This window comes from Jatropha curcas, chromosome 1 (genome assembly GCF_041381405.1).
Source record: "Jatropha curcas cultivar XTBG-Jc1 chromosome 1, XTBG_Jcur_1.0, whole genome shotgun sequence".
NCBI classification, from domain to species: domain Eukaryota; kingdom Viridiplantae; phylum Streptophyta; class Magnoliopsida; order Malpighiales; family Euphorbiaceae; genus Jatropha; species Jatropha curcas.
Window position 1 is genome coordinate 34294028 of NC_143151.1, and position 16582 is coordinate 34310609.

Consider the following 16582-nt stretch of genomic DNA (forward strand, 5'->3'; position numbering starts at 1 on the left):
GGAAACGAACAAGGCCTTAAATGCAAATTTATTTTCATTGCAGAGTTTTAACAGATTGTGAAATGCAAAGTGTTCTTTGGACTCCTTTTGTTTCAGCAAGTTATTTTTCTACGAGTTATTTTCAATATTTGGTTATTATATAGAAAATCACTTAAAAAATATTTTACGGCATTAGGTACAAAATTAAAAAATATATAATTTTTCATATATAAATAATGCAAATTACGCTTATTATATTTCACGTAAATCTAATAAATATATGTAAGTTCATGAGAAAAAAAATAAAGGGATTACATTTTATTGAACTTTATTTAATCAATATTAAAAGTTCAGTTTTAATCAATTAACTAGCTAGGTCTCGTGTGCCCTTTATTGATTTGATATTTGATTAAGGTAGCATTATTGACATATAATTACAAAAATAATTATGAAATTACAAATAATTAAACGCGATATCCGCTTTTAGATAGCAAGACGAGGCCACAACTCACACGTGGCCGTTTCTAATTCGCGACACAAAAAGTACAACTTCGTCAAGTCCACCGTTATGGCGAATCTTATCCTCGAAGAGAATCTGGTAACGGGGGGAAAAATTTGGCGGTAAAATAACTAAATTCATAGTACGTGTCGCATCTACATTGGTTGTTATGCATGCTTCCTGGTATGTCATGTATGTATCTGCAAAAGCCATGTTGGTTTTCCCGCGCTACTGAGAGAAGAAAGAGAGACCGCACTGATAGGGTTTGCGAGAAAAAAAATTAAACCCTGGTGGTTCGATCTGGAAAATTAAACCTAGCTTTTTGGTGCTGGATGTGGAGATCAGTGAGATTTTGAGGATATTTTCGAGATCTGTTAAAAAGAATCCGTAAGTTTCTGTTTTATTGTTTTCAATTTTATTTTTGTTAGCCTCAAAACGTAACTTATTCAGTTCTTTTTCTTTGTTTATTTCTTCCTTATTTTTTTGCTCTGCTTAACTTTAATTGAGGTGGGTTTGGTTTAGCCTTTTTAAATTTTTTTTTTTTTAAATTTTCGGTTGAAAGAGTAATTGGAAATTGGTACTTGCTAAATGTTAATTGAATGATAAGTTGATATATATATATATATATATATATATATATATATATATATATTATTTTTTCGGGGAATTTTTTGTCATGGGTCTTGCTATTTTTTGCTAAAAATAACTGATCAGCAGAGCAGCTGAGTTTTGAATCCACCTTGTCCAAATCTTCTTTTAATTTGAATTAATTAATGATATAAGTTGGGGTTTTGAATGAACATAGCGAGAGCGAGTTCAATAGATATGGAAGACACGAAGCCTTCAACTCCACCAATCAATTTTTCACGTATTGATGGAGGAGAAGTTGAAAAGGATGCCATTGATGTGCGATTCTCAGAGTTTTGTAAGGTATAAGCTTTTCAGTATCTCTTTTTAGTTTTTGTTTATCTTTCTTATTTTTTCATATTTTCAAGAATGCATTATTAGTGATTATTTTAGTGTGTCCTCTTCTTAGTTTAATTGAATTTTTGGTTTTATTGGCAGACTGGGTTATCTGTAGATGAGGACACTTACAAAGAAGTTATGAAGCTTTTCAAAGAAACAAAACATCTTCTGTCAGCAAATTTTTCAGCTATTGGGAATGGAACTGTAAAGTTCTCTACTTTTTTCTTTTAATTTTTTACAATTTTTTCATGTGAGAATAAGTTGGAGAACTAGTTGAGTTAAAATTTTATCTATTAGTCAGAAGAAGCAGAGAGGTTTTGGTTTGCCTTTGTTTCTTACTCTGGTAAGAGGTTGAGCAAGAAGAGTAGAGATAATTCCCAGCAGAAGTCTGACGATCATGGGCTTACCTTATGCCAAATATTGAGATGCACCAAGCTGAAGTACGTTCTGCTCCTTAATTCGTTTGCATTTAGCTGGTTTTAATTCTTCATCACTCTACTAATTCTAGTCGTCTTTTTTTTTTTTTTAACTTACAGCATTGTGGACTTTTTTAAGGAGTTACCTCAATATGTTGTCAAGGCTGGTCCAATCCTGAGTAATATATATGGTCCAGATTGGGAGAACAGGCTTGAGGTATCAGTGTACCAGAGATTTATAGTTGTTTCTTTACATTTTTTTTTTAATATGCTCTAAGAGATGCTTATTTCTGTATATTTTGGTGTAAGAATTCTCTCATGTTTTGTGTTCCACTTTCTTCTATTAGGCAAAGGAGGTGCAAGCCAATTTTGAGATCTTGAGCATTTTAAGCAGGTAGGCATATTTGTTATTAAGCGATTTGTTTTAGACAATGCTACAGGCATTTACTGCTTTATTGATCAGTGATTTAATAGTAATTATATTTCTTCTTGTTGAGTACTGTAGAAATTCCTTTTTGAGGTAAGTACAGTCTCTGCTGGTCTATTTTGAGTTTACTTTTATAGAAAATTTTAGCAAAATATTATAGAAGGCTGATGACTTGTTGCTTTGCTGATTTATAAAATTTCTTGAAGTTCCTTTTTGCTGCACAGTTATCAATATACACACTAGAATATGAAGAATGGTCAATGTTTTCTCTTTCTATTTCTGGTTCCAAGGCTAGTCTAAATGAATTATGCATTTATGTTTCAGTTTGGAGTGTTCACCAGCAGTCACCTCAAATCAATTTTTTTAGCATGTTTATTTGCTTCTGATGTTGATATATTTAAAATTAGTGGATTAGTTCCAATACTGCTTTTCCTTTCTAGTTGACGTGTATGGTGTGTGAACTCTTTTGTGGCTCACTAAATGCAAATTGAGTTTTGAAGAAGAACTGTGGCACCATTGATTTTAAAAAAACCAACCTTGCTAGTATTCCTGCTTGTCCTTATGATGAAATGGAGACAGCAGATAGCAATAATAATTAACAAAATAGGTGTGCTTGCCGGAATGTGTATGTTTGTTCATTATAGTGAATACAACACCAAGGACTCTATGGTACATGCTCTTTGCATTAATTTCTAAAAGAAATTTATAATCTACTGTTGAAAAGCAGAATTGTTTATCATTATCTGGACAAATTCCCAATCAGGTGACTTTATATGTATAATTTTATCTTCTGATTTGCTTCAGAAGTATGTTATGAACTATATGGCATGTAAAGTTGATGACAAATGGCATTTTTATCATCTGTATGGGGAAATTTTTTGTATTTTGTTTTTCAACTGCTATTCAGTATTCTGGTGAAGTAACAGTGTGTAATCTTTCATGATGTAACTGAAATTTGAGTGCAACTTTGCTTTTAGGAGTCTCTTTGAAATTGTTTTTACAGAAATGACATCATATCTTGTTATTAAATTGTTCTAGGCATTACAAACGTGCATTCCGTGAACTTTTCTTGACAAGTGATGCAAATGTTGATAACCAGTCAGCAGTTTCCAATGACAAAGTACATGTGTCAGAATATCATCGTCTCGGATGGTTGCTGTTTTTGGCACTCCGTGTGCATGCATTCAGCCGATTTAAAGATTTGGTGACTTTCACAAATGGTTTGGTTTCTGTGCTGGTGAGTACACTTCCCCTATTTCATCAACTACTGATAGTTCAGTTGTAGTCTGGTTATAAGGAATTACACAGATTGTCTTTTCCTTTTCATATTCATGTCTAAGAATTAGTAGTCCTGTTGAATGACGTCAGATGTATTTTTTTGCATTATACGAGATTATGCTATAACACAAATTGAAATATTCTTACTATTAATGGGAATTTCTCAGGCTGTTTTGATGATTCATGTTCCAGTTTGCTACAGAAATTTCAATTTGAATGATTCTCAATGGTTTGGTAATGATCTTGCATCTTTATCAGTTTTTATTAGAATTTTTCTATCTTTTTTCTTGGAGAGTTTATTTGTTTGGAATTGTTAATCAATATCTGATTAGTTTATGTATGATTCAGTTAAGAAGGGTGACAAAGGTGTTGATTTGCTGGCATCACTGTGCAACAAATACAACACCTCTGAAGATGAGCTGAGGAAAACAATGGAGAAGACCAATAATTTAATAGCAGATCTCTTGAAAAAGAAGCCACATTTGGCATCTGAGTACAAAAATGAAAACCTAGATAATATAAATACAGGTATATTTGAAAAGCATTCCATATTTATGGCTGTGGATCTTTTAAGACCGGCGACATGTTTTCATTTTATGCTTAGGAAAATTCTGATTCTCTTTGATGCAGATGGTTTGATCTATTATGAAGATTTAATGGAAGAATCATCATTGCAGTCCAGTTTGAATATTTTAGAGAAGGATTATGATGATGCAATTCGTTGTAAGAGTGAACTGGATGAGAGGGTATTTATCAACAAGGAAGACAGGTTACTTGGTTCAGGAAGCCTATCTGGATGTGCAATAAATATAACTGGCACCAAGGTAAGTTTTATGTTAAATACACAACCTATGAGATTGATACATGAAAATGATAATGTTTAAAATAGCATCATTTTATTTGTTCTGCGCAGAGAAATTTTGAACAGATGTCCTCACCGACAAAGACAATTACAAGTCCACTCTCTTGCCATCTATCCCCTGCATCTCCTGCAAATGGCATTGTTGGTGGCATAAATTCTAAGATGGCTGCTACACCTGTAAGCAGAACAATGACAACTGCAAAGTGGCTTCGTTCTGTTATTTCTCCACTTCCATCAAAACCATCAGCGCAGTTGGAACACTTCCTATCATCATGTGATAGGGATGTAATTAATGATGTCATACATAGAGAGCAGATAATATTGGAGGCTATATTTCCAAGCAGTGCTCTAGGAGAGCGTTGTGTAACTGGAAGCCTGCAAAGTACAAATCTTTTGGACAACATATGGGCAGAACAACGAAGATTGGAAGCTCTGAAGTTGTATTATAGGGTTCTGGAAGCAATGTGCACTGCAGAGGCTCAGATATTGCATGCAACTAATTTGACCTCTTTATTAACTAATGAGAGGTTCCACAGATGTATGCTTGCATGTTCTGCCGAACTAGTTCTGGCAACACATAAGACTGTTACGATGCTGTTTCCTGCGGTTCTGGAGAGAACTGGAATTACAGCTTTTGATCTTAGCAAGGTAATAGAGAGTTTCATTAGACATGAGGAGTCTCTTCCAAGGGAGCTGCGGCGGCATTTGAATTCATTGGAAGAACGACTTCTGGAGAGCATGGTGTGGGAAAAGGGCTCTTCAATGTATAATTCTTTGACCGTTGCAAGACCCTCTCTTTCCGCAGAGATAAATCGACTTGGGCTATTAGCAGAACCAATGCCATCCTTGGATGCAATTGCGATGCGTATTAACTTTTCTTCTGGTGGCTTGCCTCCTATGCCTTCTTTACAGAAGCATGAGTTGTGTCCAGGTAATGTTTTCTGTCTTGAAAAAATGTCTAATCTGAAGTTAGCAAGGTTGTTAGTTCAAATTTTTAAGTTGTCTGATAAACATTGCACCGGCTGTCATCTATCATTTTCTAGGCCAGAATGGAGATATCCGGTCTCCAAAAAGGTCATGCCCAGATTACCGTAGTGTGTTAGTAGAGCGGAACTCCTTTACTTCACCAGTGAAGGACCGTCTACTTGCATTCAGTAACCTTAAATCAAAGCTACCACCACCTTTGCAGTCTGCCTTTGCCAGGTAATTGGTGTTCTTAGGGAAGATTAAGTGGCATCTCTAACCTCTGGGCCATCTTATCGCTTTTCTCTATGATCTAATTGAGTTCTGTGTATGGATATTTGTTTCAGTCCAACACGTCCAAACCCCGGTGGAGGAGGGGAAACATGTGCAGAAACTGGGATTAATGTGTTCTTTACCAAGGTACTAGATGAAATTTTAATGTCAATGGGCATTTTATCGCCAACTTGACAACTTAAGATAACTGAGCATGTGCTTAGATTTTGTGATGCACAGAGGCTTTGCTTTCCCTCTGTCTGTAATGGAGAAATATCTTTCTAAGCCATTTGTTTAACCTATTGTCGACATTATTTGTGACAGCTTGGAGATCTATCTATCTTAATTTCCATGATTTTCTCTTAAGAGTTGAGGTGTTCTACACAAATTAATATCCTTGCCTGAATGGATTTTTTTTCCCTTTTTGACAGAGGATTTTCCACCCAGCATCCCTTTTGAATTTGGTTGAGATTACTTTATGCTGCTTTATTTTATTTAATTATATTCCAACATTTACACTTGCACATTTCTTCTCCTGCTTAGATTAATAAATTAGCTGCTGTCAGAATCAGTGGTATGGTTGAAAGGTTACAACTGTCTCAGCAGCATATAAGAGAGAATGTGTATTACCTTTTTCAACAAATACTAAGCCAGCGGACATCTTTGTTCTTTAACCGTCATATTGACCAGATCATCCTTTGTTGTTTCTATGGAGTTGCAAAGGTTTGCTATCTGTAACTTGTGAGAGTTTATTAGCTGCCTTTGAATGTTCATCTTTATCCTACATTTTTTCTCATCATACTCTCATTTTGGTCTGCAGATTTCAAAAGTGAATCTAACCTTCAAGGAGATCATTTACAACTATAGGAAGCAACCACAATGTAAACCACAAGTTTTTCGCAATGTATTTGTTGATTGGTCATCAGCACGCTACAATGGGGTATGCTGCCTTATCTTAATCTCTTGGCTGTTGTATTTTGTGGACATCTAACCTGTTAAATGGTATAAAAACAGAGGACAGGCCAAGATCATGTTGATATTATTACATTTTACAATGAAATATTTATTCCTGCTGCAAAACCTTTGCTGGTGGAGGTTGGTTCTGATGGAACAATAACAAAAGCTAGTCCCATTCCTGAAGTCAATAATAATAAAGATGGTAGATACTCTTTGGACATATTACTATGATGCCTGTTCCGTTTTTTGGCATCCGCTGCCATTGTTGTTCCAAATCATCGTTTAACATGCTTCTGTTGTCGCCAATAGGTCTATGTCCTGCATCACCTAAAGTATCTCCTTTTCCATGTCTCCCTGATATGTCTCCGAAGAAAGTTTCTGCAACACATAATGTGTACATCTCTCCACTGCGGACGTCCAAGGTACATATTTGTTTCTCAACTATTTTTTGTTAGAGTTGACTTTTGTTTTTCGCTCGAGTATTGGTCAACCTTAATTATTGAATGACAATTGACCGAAAATAAGAACAAATGTATTTCTTCGTTATCAATTACACATATATAACTCGATCTGTCCTCATGCTTTTTAGATGGATGCTTTGATATCGCATACCTCAAAAAGCTATTATGCTTGTGTGGGAGAGAGCACTCATGCATACCAGAGCCCTTCAAAAGACTTGACTGCAATCAACAATCGTTTAAATGGGTATGCTTCCCTTTCACACCATCCTCTGGAGTATAAATTTCTTCATTGCATTTCCCTATCAATGACATTGATGTTTGCTTCTTTGCTTCTTTTCCTTCAGTAATAGGAAGGTCAGAGGCACACTGAACTTTGATGACGCTGACGTTGGATTGGTTAGTGATTCTACGGTGGCCAACAGCCTCTGCCTTCAAAATGGGAGTTATGTATCCTCATCAGGCACACCACTAAAGTCTGAGCAACCTGACTCCTGATTCAATGGTTGCTTTTCTTATCCTTCCTGTAAATTCTACTTCTCTGATTTGTTTTTCCTTTTATTTTTAGCATACTCAGAAATGCATGACATGGGGTGTTGAATGAGCGGCGAGTTGTAGAAAAGCTGCCACCACCCCCAACGTGTTCTGTAATCTAGATACTGAAGCTGGAAATTGAAGTTGGCTCTAACCAGTTAAAGAATATTTCACTCTCTGCTGCTTGTTGAAAAAATTATGCTTCTATAGTTCACAGATTATGTATATTAAAAGCTTAAAACTATTAAATGAATGTATACCTTCAACTGTCTGCAACCAGTTAGGTGCTTCTCAGTCCATGAATATGAGAAGCAAGTAATACAAGATAAACTATGGCTGAGGGCTTCATGCATATGGATAATTTGAATAAATCAATTTGAGAGAGACGAAGGATATTCTAATAAGATCAATTTTATGCTTAAAATTTGAGAAACGCAATTAAATTAAGAAATTTTAATCAATAGCCAATTCAGGCCTGCAATATTATTATTGGATTAGAAGTCAGAAAGCACCAAGGCTTGGCCAAGGCGTTTGATTATTACTCTACTCCACGAACAGTCGTTTGATGAAGAAGCGTTGTCGTTTAAAAGTGGACGCGGAAGGCAAATTACGCAATGCCACTGGCAAGGAATTTTTTCCACCCGACAAGGAAACGCTTCCGTCTAACAGGGTAAAGTTCAGTCAGCGCTTCAGCCGACAAGGAAACAATTTCTCCTTCAGTGACTACAGAAAAGTATCTCTTTTCCTTATTCTCCTTCGTTTCTCTCTTAATGATGGCCGAGGCGTTGATAGGGGGTTCTTTGCTTTCCGCTTCTCTTCAAGTTTTGTTCGATAGGATAGCTTCTCGCGATTTTCTTGACTTCTTCAAGAGACGAAAGCGCAGTGATAAATTGCTTGACAAATTAAAGATCATAATGATATCTGTTAATGGAGTGCTCGATGACGCTGAGAAGAAGCAGATTACTACGCCCGCGGTGAAGGAGTGGCTTGATGAGCTCAAAGATGCAGTTTACCAAACCGATGACTTGTTGGATGAGATTGCTTATGAAGCTCTGAGATCAAAATTGGAAGTTGAATCCCAAACTAGTTTACATCAGGTGAAAAATCTGTTCTCTTCTATTAATCTGTTTAAAAAAGGTTTAGAGGTGAAGTTAAACGAGATCATTGAAAGACTTGATTTTTTAGTAAAACAAAAGGATGCACTTGGTCTGAAAGAGGATATTGGATTTGGAGAGCAAAAACAGAAAAGAATGACAACTTGTTTGATAGATGCATCTGAGATTTATGGCAGGGATGATAATAAGGAAACTATGATGAAATTGTTGCTATCTGATGACCCTAATGGAAATGATGTAGGTGTCATTCCTATAGTGGGTATGGGCGGAGTTGGTAAAACTGCTCTTGCTCAGCTTCTCTTCAATGATAGCAGAGTAGAGGAGTGGTTTGATATTAGAACTTGGGTTTGTGTTTCTGAAGATTTTGATGCGTTCAAGATAACGAGGAATATCGTTGAGGAGATCAAAAGGGAAAGAAGTGATAATGACACTTTGAATCAACTTCAACTTGAGTTAAGCGAGAAATTGACAGGAAAAAGGTTTTTGCTTGTTTTAGATGATGTTTGGAATGAACAATACACTGACTGGGACATTTTACGGAGACCTTTGAAGGCTGGGGCACAAGGAAGTAAGATCATTGTTACAACACGAATAGAAAGGGTAGCACTGGTCATGCGCACTATTCCAAGTCATCTTCATCTAAAGGAATTATCTTACGATGATTCTTGGTTTGTGTTTGCAAAACATGCATTTGATGATGGAAATTCTGGTGCTCATCCAGACTTAGAAGTTATTGGTAGGGACATAGTAAGAAAGTGCAAAGGGTTGCCTCTCGCTGCAAAAACACTGGGGGGCCTCCTTCGTTCTATGGAAGATGTTGAAGAATGGGAGAGGATATTGAAAAGTAACATATGGGATGTGCCTGATGACAAAATTCTTCCAGCTTTGAGATTGAGTTATCATTACCTCCCTTCACAGCTAAAACGTTGTTTTGCTTACTGTGCAATATTTCCGAAAGATTACAAATTTCAGAAGAGGGAATTGGTCCTTTTATGGATGGCAGAGGGTCTTCTGGTCCAACTTGATGAAAATATGGAAATGGAGGAAATAGGGTACAAGCATTTCAATGACCTCGTATCAAGGTCATTTTTTCAACAATCAAGTGTCTTCAACTCGAATTTCGTTATGCATCATCTCATCAATGATTTAGCTAGATTTGTTTCAGGAGAATTCTGTTGTTGTTTGGAGGATGAAAATTCATACAAAATTACCAGAAAGACACGACATTTTTTGAATGCAGCAGGACAACATGGTGCCTTCAAGAAAATTGAGGACGGTGTATATGAAGCTAGCAATTTGCACACCTTTCTTTCCATGAATCACATCGATAACGAGGTAGTTGATAAATTATTGCCAAAACTCAAGCACGTAAGAGCAATACGTTTGCTTTCTAATGATAAAATGGTCGAGTTTTGTTCAGCTTTACCCTCTAATGATAACATGGTCGAGTTTCTTGATTCAATTGGTGACTGCAAGCGCTTGCGCTATTTAAATCTTCAGATAGCATCGATTCAAAGGTTACCCCAATCTGTGACTAGTTTGTATAATTTACAAACATTAAACTTGAGCAGATGTTGGGACCTCATTGAGTTGCCAGTCAACATGAGAATGTTAGTCAACCTACGCCATCTTGTTCTTCCAGGATTTATCAGAGTGAAATTTCAAAGCATGCCACCAGATATGGGAAAATTAACGAAGTTGCAAACTCTGACTGATTTTGTTTTGGGAAAATCAAATGGGTCCAGACTCAAAGAGTTTGGGAAGCTGCAGCAATTAAGGGGAAAGCTTTCTATTCATAGTCTTCAAAATGTTACCGATGCTCATGATGCTTTAGAAGCCAATTTAAAATGTAAGAAGCACATTAAGAACTTGTGGTTGAATTGGGGTGGGGACACTAGTGATTCACAACACGAAAGATGCATACTCAAGTCTTTGGAGCCTCATAGTAAAATAGAAGTTCTTTCCATATATGGTTATGGGGGTACAAAATTTCCAAAATGGGTGGGAGACCCTTCTTTTTCATATTTAACATCATTGACTTTACATGGATGTGGGTACTGCTCTTCCGTACCTCCAGTTGGACAGTTAGTGTCTCTAAAATACCTCTCAATCGAAGGGTTTAAAGAAATCGTGGTTGTTGGTCCTGAGTTCTATGGGACTTGTATTTCAACAAATGTTCCATTTGGATCCCTTGAAACTTTGCGTTTCAGTCGTATGCCACAATGGCAGGAATGGATTTCTTGTGATCAACATGGGGCTTTTCCTCTCCTTCAAAAGCTTGATATATTATCTTGTCCAAAGCTAAAAAAGTCTTTGCCTAATCACCTTCCATCTCTATCAACACTTAAGATTGACCGGTGCGAACAACTTGTTGATTCACTTCCAAAGGCTCCAAATATGCTTCAAATGATGTTAACTGGTGGTAATCAGAAAGTGCTGTTAAAAAAATTTCGGTTAGAAGTTTCAAAATTTCCATCATTAAATTGGTTGGAGCACATGGTTGGTATTGGCAATACATTAGAAGAAATTGATATTACATATTGTGATTCACTCAAGTGCTTCCCGGTGGAGTTGTTTCCAAACATAAAGAGACTTCATATCCGAGAATGTCAAAATCTTGAATCCCTTTCTGAAGCTACTGAGGCAACTCACAGGTTTTTCACATTCACATTCACATCTCTCAGTTCCGTGACAATCTATGATTGCCATAATCTAGTATCTTTTCCTAGGGGAGGATTATTTGCGCCATCTCTGACAAGTCTTCTGTTAAGGAATTGCTCAAGTTTGAAATCCCTTCCTGATCATATGCATTCCCTTCTTGTATCACTTGTGAATTTGAAGATAGATAATTGTCCAGAACTTGAATCATTTCCAGAAGGAGGGTTGCCATTTAAGTTAGAGTCTCTTGTTATTATACGTTGCAGCAAGCTGATTGCTGGCCGGATGCAATGGGATTTGCAGAAGCTCCCCTCTCTTTTGTGCTTTAGTATTGGCGAGGACCCAGATATGGAATCCTTCCCTGAGGAGACGCTGCTGCCCTCAGCTGTTACTAATCTTGACATAGCTTATCTGGATAATCTCAAGTCTTTGGAATACAAGGGGCTTCATCATCTCACCTCTCTTAGAGAATTGAAGATCCGGTTCTGTCCTAAGCTCCAGTCTATCACAGAAGAGGGGTTACCTTCCTCCCTTTCTTCACTGGTTATCTACCATTGCCCGGAACTCGAGTCATTTCCAAAAGCAGGTTTACCTTTGACATTAGAATCACTCGAGATTATCTGTTGCAATAAGCTTATTAGTGGAAGAATGCACTGGAATCTACAAAATCTCCAGCATCTTTTACACTTTTCTATTGCTGGATGTGAAAATGTAGAATCTTTTCCGGAGGAGAGACTTTTGCCTTCCTCTCTTTCCTCTCTGAAAATCTGGCGGCTTCAAAATCTGAAATCTATCAACTGCAAAGGACTTCAACACCTCACATCTCTTAGAAAATTGGAGATGTTGAACTGTATTAAGCTACAGTCAATGCCAGAACAAGAGCTGCCCCCTTCCATTTCTTCTCTAATTATCAAAAATTGTCCTCTGCTAAAACGAAGGAGGTTTCACAAGCCATTGACTTTAGATACAACTAAGAGAGAAGAGTAAACTAGCCTCTTAATCCTTCATTCATCTATTAAGCTAAGGTATTGCTCTTGTCCATTCTTTCATCAATTTTCTTGCTCGTTGGAAACAAAATTTGCATGCATCTGAGCCAAATTGGAATTGTTTATAATTGTTTATAGGAACTTCGTTCCGAACGCTTGAACTTGAGACCTCTAGTAAAAAGAGAAGAGATCTCTGCCCTTTGAATTGAATTGGAATGGGAAACAGCGAAATTGGAATTGACCCGCCACCACTGGTTCCTTGCCGATCTTAGAACTGGCAGTTACGATATGGTTCCGGGATTAAATTAATGCTTTTTGGGATTATGACAAACTAATGCTTTTTGTAAAACGATTTGCCAATAAAATGTAAATTTCTAATTAATTCCAAGAATAATGCAATAGAATGGAAGGAATTTATTGAAACTAAAACAGCCAAACCAGAAAGCAGGTTCAAATATATGATTCTAACAAAATATGTAGGTACATTTTCTAGTTCTATTTGATTATTTTATCGGCTTTCCTCATAATCTAATGCACCCTGTTTCAAAATTTGCAGAAGTTAATGAATTGTTTCCTCTGTAAACGAACATTTTGCGGTTTCACTTACTCTGTCCAATTCCATTCAAGAACTAAATCTGTGCTAACTATCATCCTAATCATACAGATACAATTACATAAATATATACACAGTTATATGTACATATATGTATCTGCTCTCTAATCATCCCTAATGTCAGTCTCCGACCGCTGGTGTTGTTGAATGACCAGAACAGAGCAATTGACATTGAATTCTGATGAAGCTAAAAGATCTCCAATTGTCCCCAGCTCTGGACACTCTTCCCAATCACTTAAGCCCGTGGTCATGGGTGAGTTGCCTCTTCCACCTTTCCCTACTATCAACAATGAAAACCTATTTCCCAGTTCTCTGAAAGCTTCCACTGTTTGCATTCCACCGTTCACATACTTGTCCTCAAATCCAACTTGACCTGATACCACGTATCTGATAAAAAAACTCCAGTTTATGTAACCAGAGATAAACAAAAATTAAAAGAAAAATGCAATTATGTATCAGAATGCTATCAAGAAGATATACGTGTAACGTAGGGGTGTCAAAATGGGTTGGTGTGTCGGGTTTGACACGAACCTGCCTTACACGTGACATGATTCTTAAAAGAATAATGCAATTATGTATCAGAATGTTATGTTCCTGCTGCTATATGTAGTTATGTACTACCTTTTATAGAAATCCTCCAGAAATGCCTTGTCAACCTCCTTGTCCAAATCATGATTTGTCATTTCCATTAGCACTTCAGTATTTTCATGGCATGTTTTGTCAGTGAAGTCGGTCTGTTCGCTTAGTAATTCTGGTAGAAAGCGAATAATTGTCAAATTAACATGAGGATATGCAGCAATTCTTCTGCTACAAGCTAATGCCTCGCGATCGTCTGGGCCTCCGAAGAACAATGTTGCGATGCTCTGCACTGATTCAGAAGTAGGCAGTTGAAATCCTGTCTGCCCACGGTCTATGAAGATCCCTACAGAACAAGGGGCATGGCGGAGAACCTTCTGGTTAGTTAGTCTTATTCCTTCTTTACCACTCTCCAATTCTTTATCGAGTCGTTGGTGCTTGTGAAAGGTAAGCAACACAATTGATACTCTTAAATCCTCAATGGCATCACAGACGTCTTCATACATTTTTGGAAATGATGATACAACTTTACTTTGATGGATCAAGAACTTGTTCTCCATTGCTAAAGCATCCACAGCATCGTTGATCTCTACAACTTCATTCCCACCGTAGTCCTCCTCGTCACTAAATTGATCTCCATCTTGTAGCTGGTGGTACATTAGCTTCTTCTTGCGTCGTTTCTTGGGAAGCTCAACTAAGTGCATCAAGTAAGGTGTGGTGGGAGTTTCAGAGGATCCACTTAAAGTGAATATTAGCCCAATTTTTGCTGTTATATGGCGAGAGCCATAAACACAAGCTAGCATTCGAATTTCTTCCTCAGGTTCGCGAAATTCAAGTAAGTTACGTTTCTGAGAAAAATACTTTTCATTTTTTCTTAATATGTAAGCCACTATAGGTCCAGAGATAATTGTATTAAGCACTACTACCATTACCACCAAATTGTGAACATTCTGATCCCACCATGTCTTCAACTGCACAAAATAAAAAGAGCATCATAACTAAACTACATAGCTCAAAAGTTCAAATTCTAATTACTTTGATGACCCAGAAGCTTAGGCACCAGATGCACAATTTTGACAGGTTAATACTTACAATGGTCTTTTTCAGGACACCGACGACGAGAAGTTCAGCATGGCCTTTCAAGTTGAGTAAAAAGGACAGGACGATGCCATCAATTGTTGGAATACTTAAGTAATGGCAAGCAGCCAATGTGCCGATGATTTTGCCTCCCATGCTGAGAATGGTCATAAGAGCAACTGCTATAATATTTCTGCTACTATTCAGGTATGTTATATTGAACTGGAATCCTATGTAGCCAAAGTAAATTGGGAGGATAAAATTGTGAACAGCATAAGCAAGCTTAATCGTCAATGTCCGAGTAGTTTTTCCTTCCCGAGGGAACATCAAGCCGAGAAGAAAACAAGGCATTGTACTGTTAAATCCATATTCTTCAGTAAGAAATGAAAGAGCAATGACAAGGAACAAGATGCCAAACATCTCTGTATTGGTCACATATTTTTGGTTCCGGTTTCGTTTGTCACACCAACCAGCTAAGTACTTGTTTACAAAAACGAGTCCCACAGTCAATACGAAGAAAAGAACTGCCATGCCAAACATTTTCCATGACATGAAGACAACAATTAAAGACAACCAAAGTAGACAAGACATTTCATTGATTATCGAAGAACAAGTTGCCAATCTTCCTGTATCTGAGGTTGAAAATTTCAGTTCGGCCGCCAGGCGAATGACTACAGGAGAGGCTGAGTTAGCTAGAACAATCATTATCACATTGGCAAGAGATGCTGTGTTTGCTGTGAGCTTCAATATACGAATAACAAAAAAGGATGCAGCTAGACCAAAGATGCTACACACAACTATTCCACCATATGCAACAATGACAGCTTTTTTCAGATTTCGCTTCAGATAAGGAACATCCATCTCCAGACCAATCAAGAACATGAAGAGTATGCCGTATATGGATGAAAATACATCATAATAATCAGCTGAAGAAGATTGAAGAAAGAATTCTTTGACTATTTTGATATGAGACAATAAAGAGGGTCCTAACACAATTCCAGCCTGGTAGACAAAGACATTATAAAAAATTATGTAAATCTTGCAGAAATATGAAAAGAAAGAAAATGAAAATTTAAGGGCTTACCAAGATTTGGGCAACAGGTCCCGGTTGTCCCAAGGGTTTCAAGAGAATATGGAAGAAATGGGAGATAACAAGAATTCCAGCTGCTTGTAAGGTGGTTGAAATGAATGGATTAAAAGGATCATCTAAACACATAGCTCTTCGTGCTGCATCCATTGTTAAAGAAATGTAATGCACAGAAGAACAAGATCAACCAAGAAAGAAAAATGGGGGAAAGAGAAGGAAAAGGAGGAGGGTGGAGGGTGATAGCCTTAGCAAATTCTTGATTTCTCCTTCACCCCCCTCTTTCTGATCTCTTTTTGATTTCTTTGCCTTTCTTTGCCTCTTTTTTCTGTTTTGATGGTTGTCATTAGGATTTTGGTGAAGGCAAGAGCAGTTCGATGGAGAACCTTTGTTTGCGGATGATGGGCTTACAAAGTTTAAAAGCTCAATCTTTTGCTTTTTATGATAGGTGAAAAATGGAATTCAAGCTGAATCCTATTTGTACTTTGTTTCAATATTCATAATCTATTGTTTAAAATTGAATTTTCTTTTTGAGGTAAAAGAAAGATAAATGCATATAATTCATTGATTATTCACTGGCATCCCAATGGTCCTATATTTACTCATAAATGCTTAAAATAGGAATTTTAGTACTTAATAGAGAGGAGAGGACCCATTAATTGAGCAGCATTCTTCATGGTGGTTGTGTTGCCTTAATATATAAATTATAAAATTTAACTTCAGTAAAGAGTGCAGGAGGTGAAAGCTGTGTCTTTAGGATTTGCATTTTAGATGAAGTTAGTTATGAGCAACTGAAATTACATGGTTTCTATGTGCTCCAAAAAAAGAAATCAGTTCTTTTATGAATAAAAAAGGATTACA

The 16582-nt window shown here is 36.9% G+C and overlaps 2 protein-coding genes and 1 pseudogene across 4 annotated transcripts; 2 read left to right on the forward strand and 1 right to left on the reverse strand.

Annotated features, from left to right (window-relative positions):
• The first annotated feature begins 581 nt into the window (after positions 1-581).
• On the forward strand, positions 582-7780 carry RBR1 (retinoblastoma-related 1). The gene is made up of 19 exons (XM_089726685.1): positions 582-865; positions 1284-1408; positions 1544-1648; positions 1742-1884; positions 1981-2077; positions 2208-2254; positions 3326-3524; positions 3733-3799; positions 3914-4093; positions 4196-4389; positions 4479-5358; positions 5471-5630; positions 5738-5810; positions 6207-6386; positions 6484-6603; positions 6678-6822; positions 6930-7042; positions 7210-7325; positions 7426-7780. The coding sequence occupies exons 2-19, from the start codon at positions 1304-1306 to the stop codon at positions 7574-7576; spliced, it is 3075 nt and encodes a 1024-aa protein (XP_089582811.1). The 5' UTR covers positions 582-865; positions 1284-1303; the 3' UTR covers positions 7577-7780.
• Positions 7781-8192: 412 nt separating this feature from the next.
• Positions 8193-16296, forward strand: LOC149499434 (putative disease resistance RPP13-like protein 1 pseudogene; annotated as a pseudogene). 2 transcript variants are annotated; one of them, XR_016322866.1, is made up of 4 exons: positions 8193-12410; positions 13781-13940; positions 14053-14395; positions 14668-16296. The product of XR_016322866.1 is annotated as a putative disease resistance RPP13-like protein 1 pseudogene, transcript variant X2 (transcript). The 2 variants fall into 2 exon arrangements; XR_016322848.1 differs by having other exon boundaries at positions 8195-12410; positions 12510-13940.
• Positions 12771-15874, reverse strand: LOC105631256 (cation/H(+) antiporter 2). Its single transcript, XM_089726710.1, has 4 exons — positions 15722-15874; positions 14653-15639; positions 13606-14531; positions 12771-13371 (listed from the first exon to the last, which is right to left on the reverse strand). The coding sequence occupies exons 1-4, from the start codon at positions 15872-15874 to the stop codon at positions 13089-13091; spliced, it is 2349 nt and encodes a 782-aa protein (XP_089582836.1). The 3' UTR covers positions 12771-13088.
• Positions 16297-16582: the final 286 nt, after the last annotated feature.

Coding starts and splice junctions, on each gene's coding strand:
- RBR1 (XM_089726685.1), top strand. CDS start 1,304: ATGGAAGACACGAAGCCTTCAACTCCACCAATCAATTTTTCACGTATT. Junction 4,094..4,195: donor CCTAGATAATATAAATACAG/GTATATTTGAAA, acceptor TCTTTGATGCAG/ATGGTTTGATCTATTATGAA. Junction 7,043..7,209: donor CTCCACTGCGGACGTCCAAG/GTACATATTTGT, acceptor CATGCTTTTTAG/ATGGATGCTTTGATATCGCA.
- LOC105631256 (XM_089726710.1), bottom strand. CDS start 15,874: ATGGATGCAGCACGAAGAGCTATGTGTTTAGATGATCCTTTTAATCCA. Junction 14,532..14,652: donor GTGTCCTGAAAAAGACCATT/GTAAGTATTAAC, acceptor TATTTTGTGCAG/TTGAAGACATGGTGGGATCA. Junction 13,372..13,605: donor CTGGAGGATTTCTATAAAAG/GTAGTACATAAC, acceptor TTTTTTTATCAG/ATACGTGGTATCAGGTCAAG.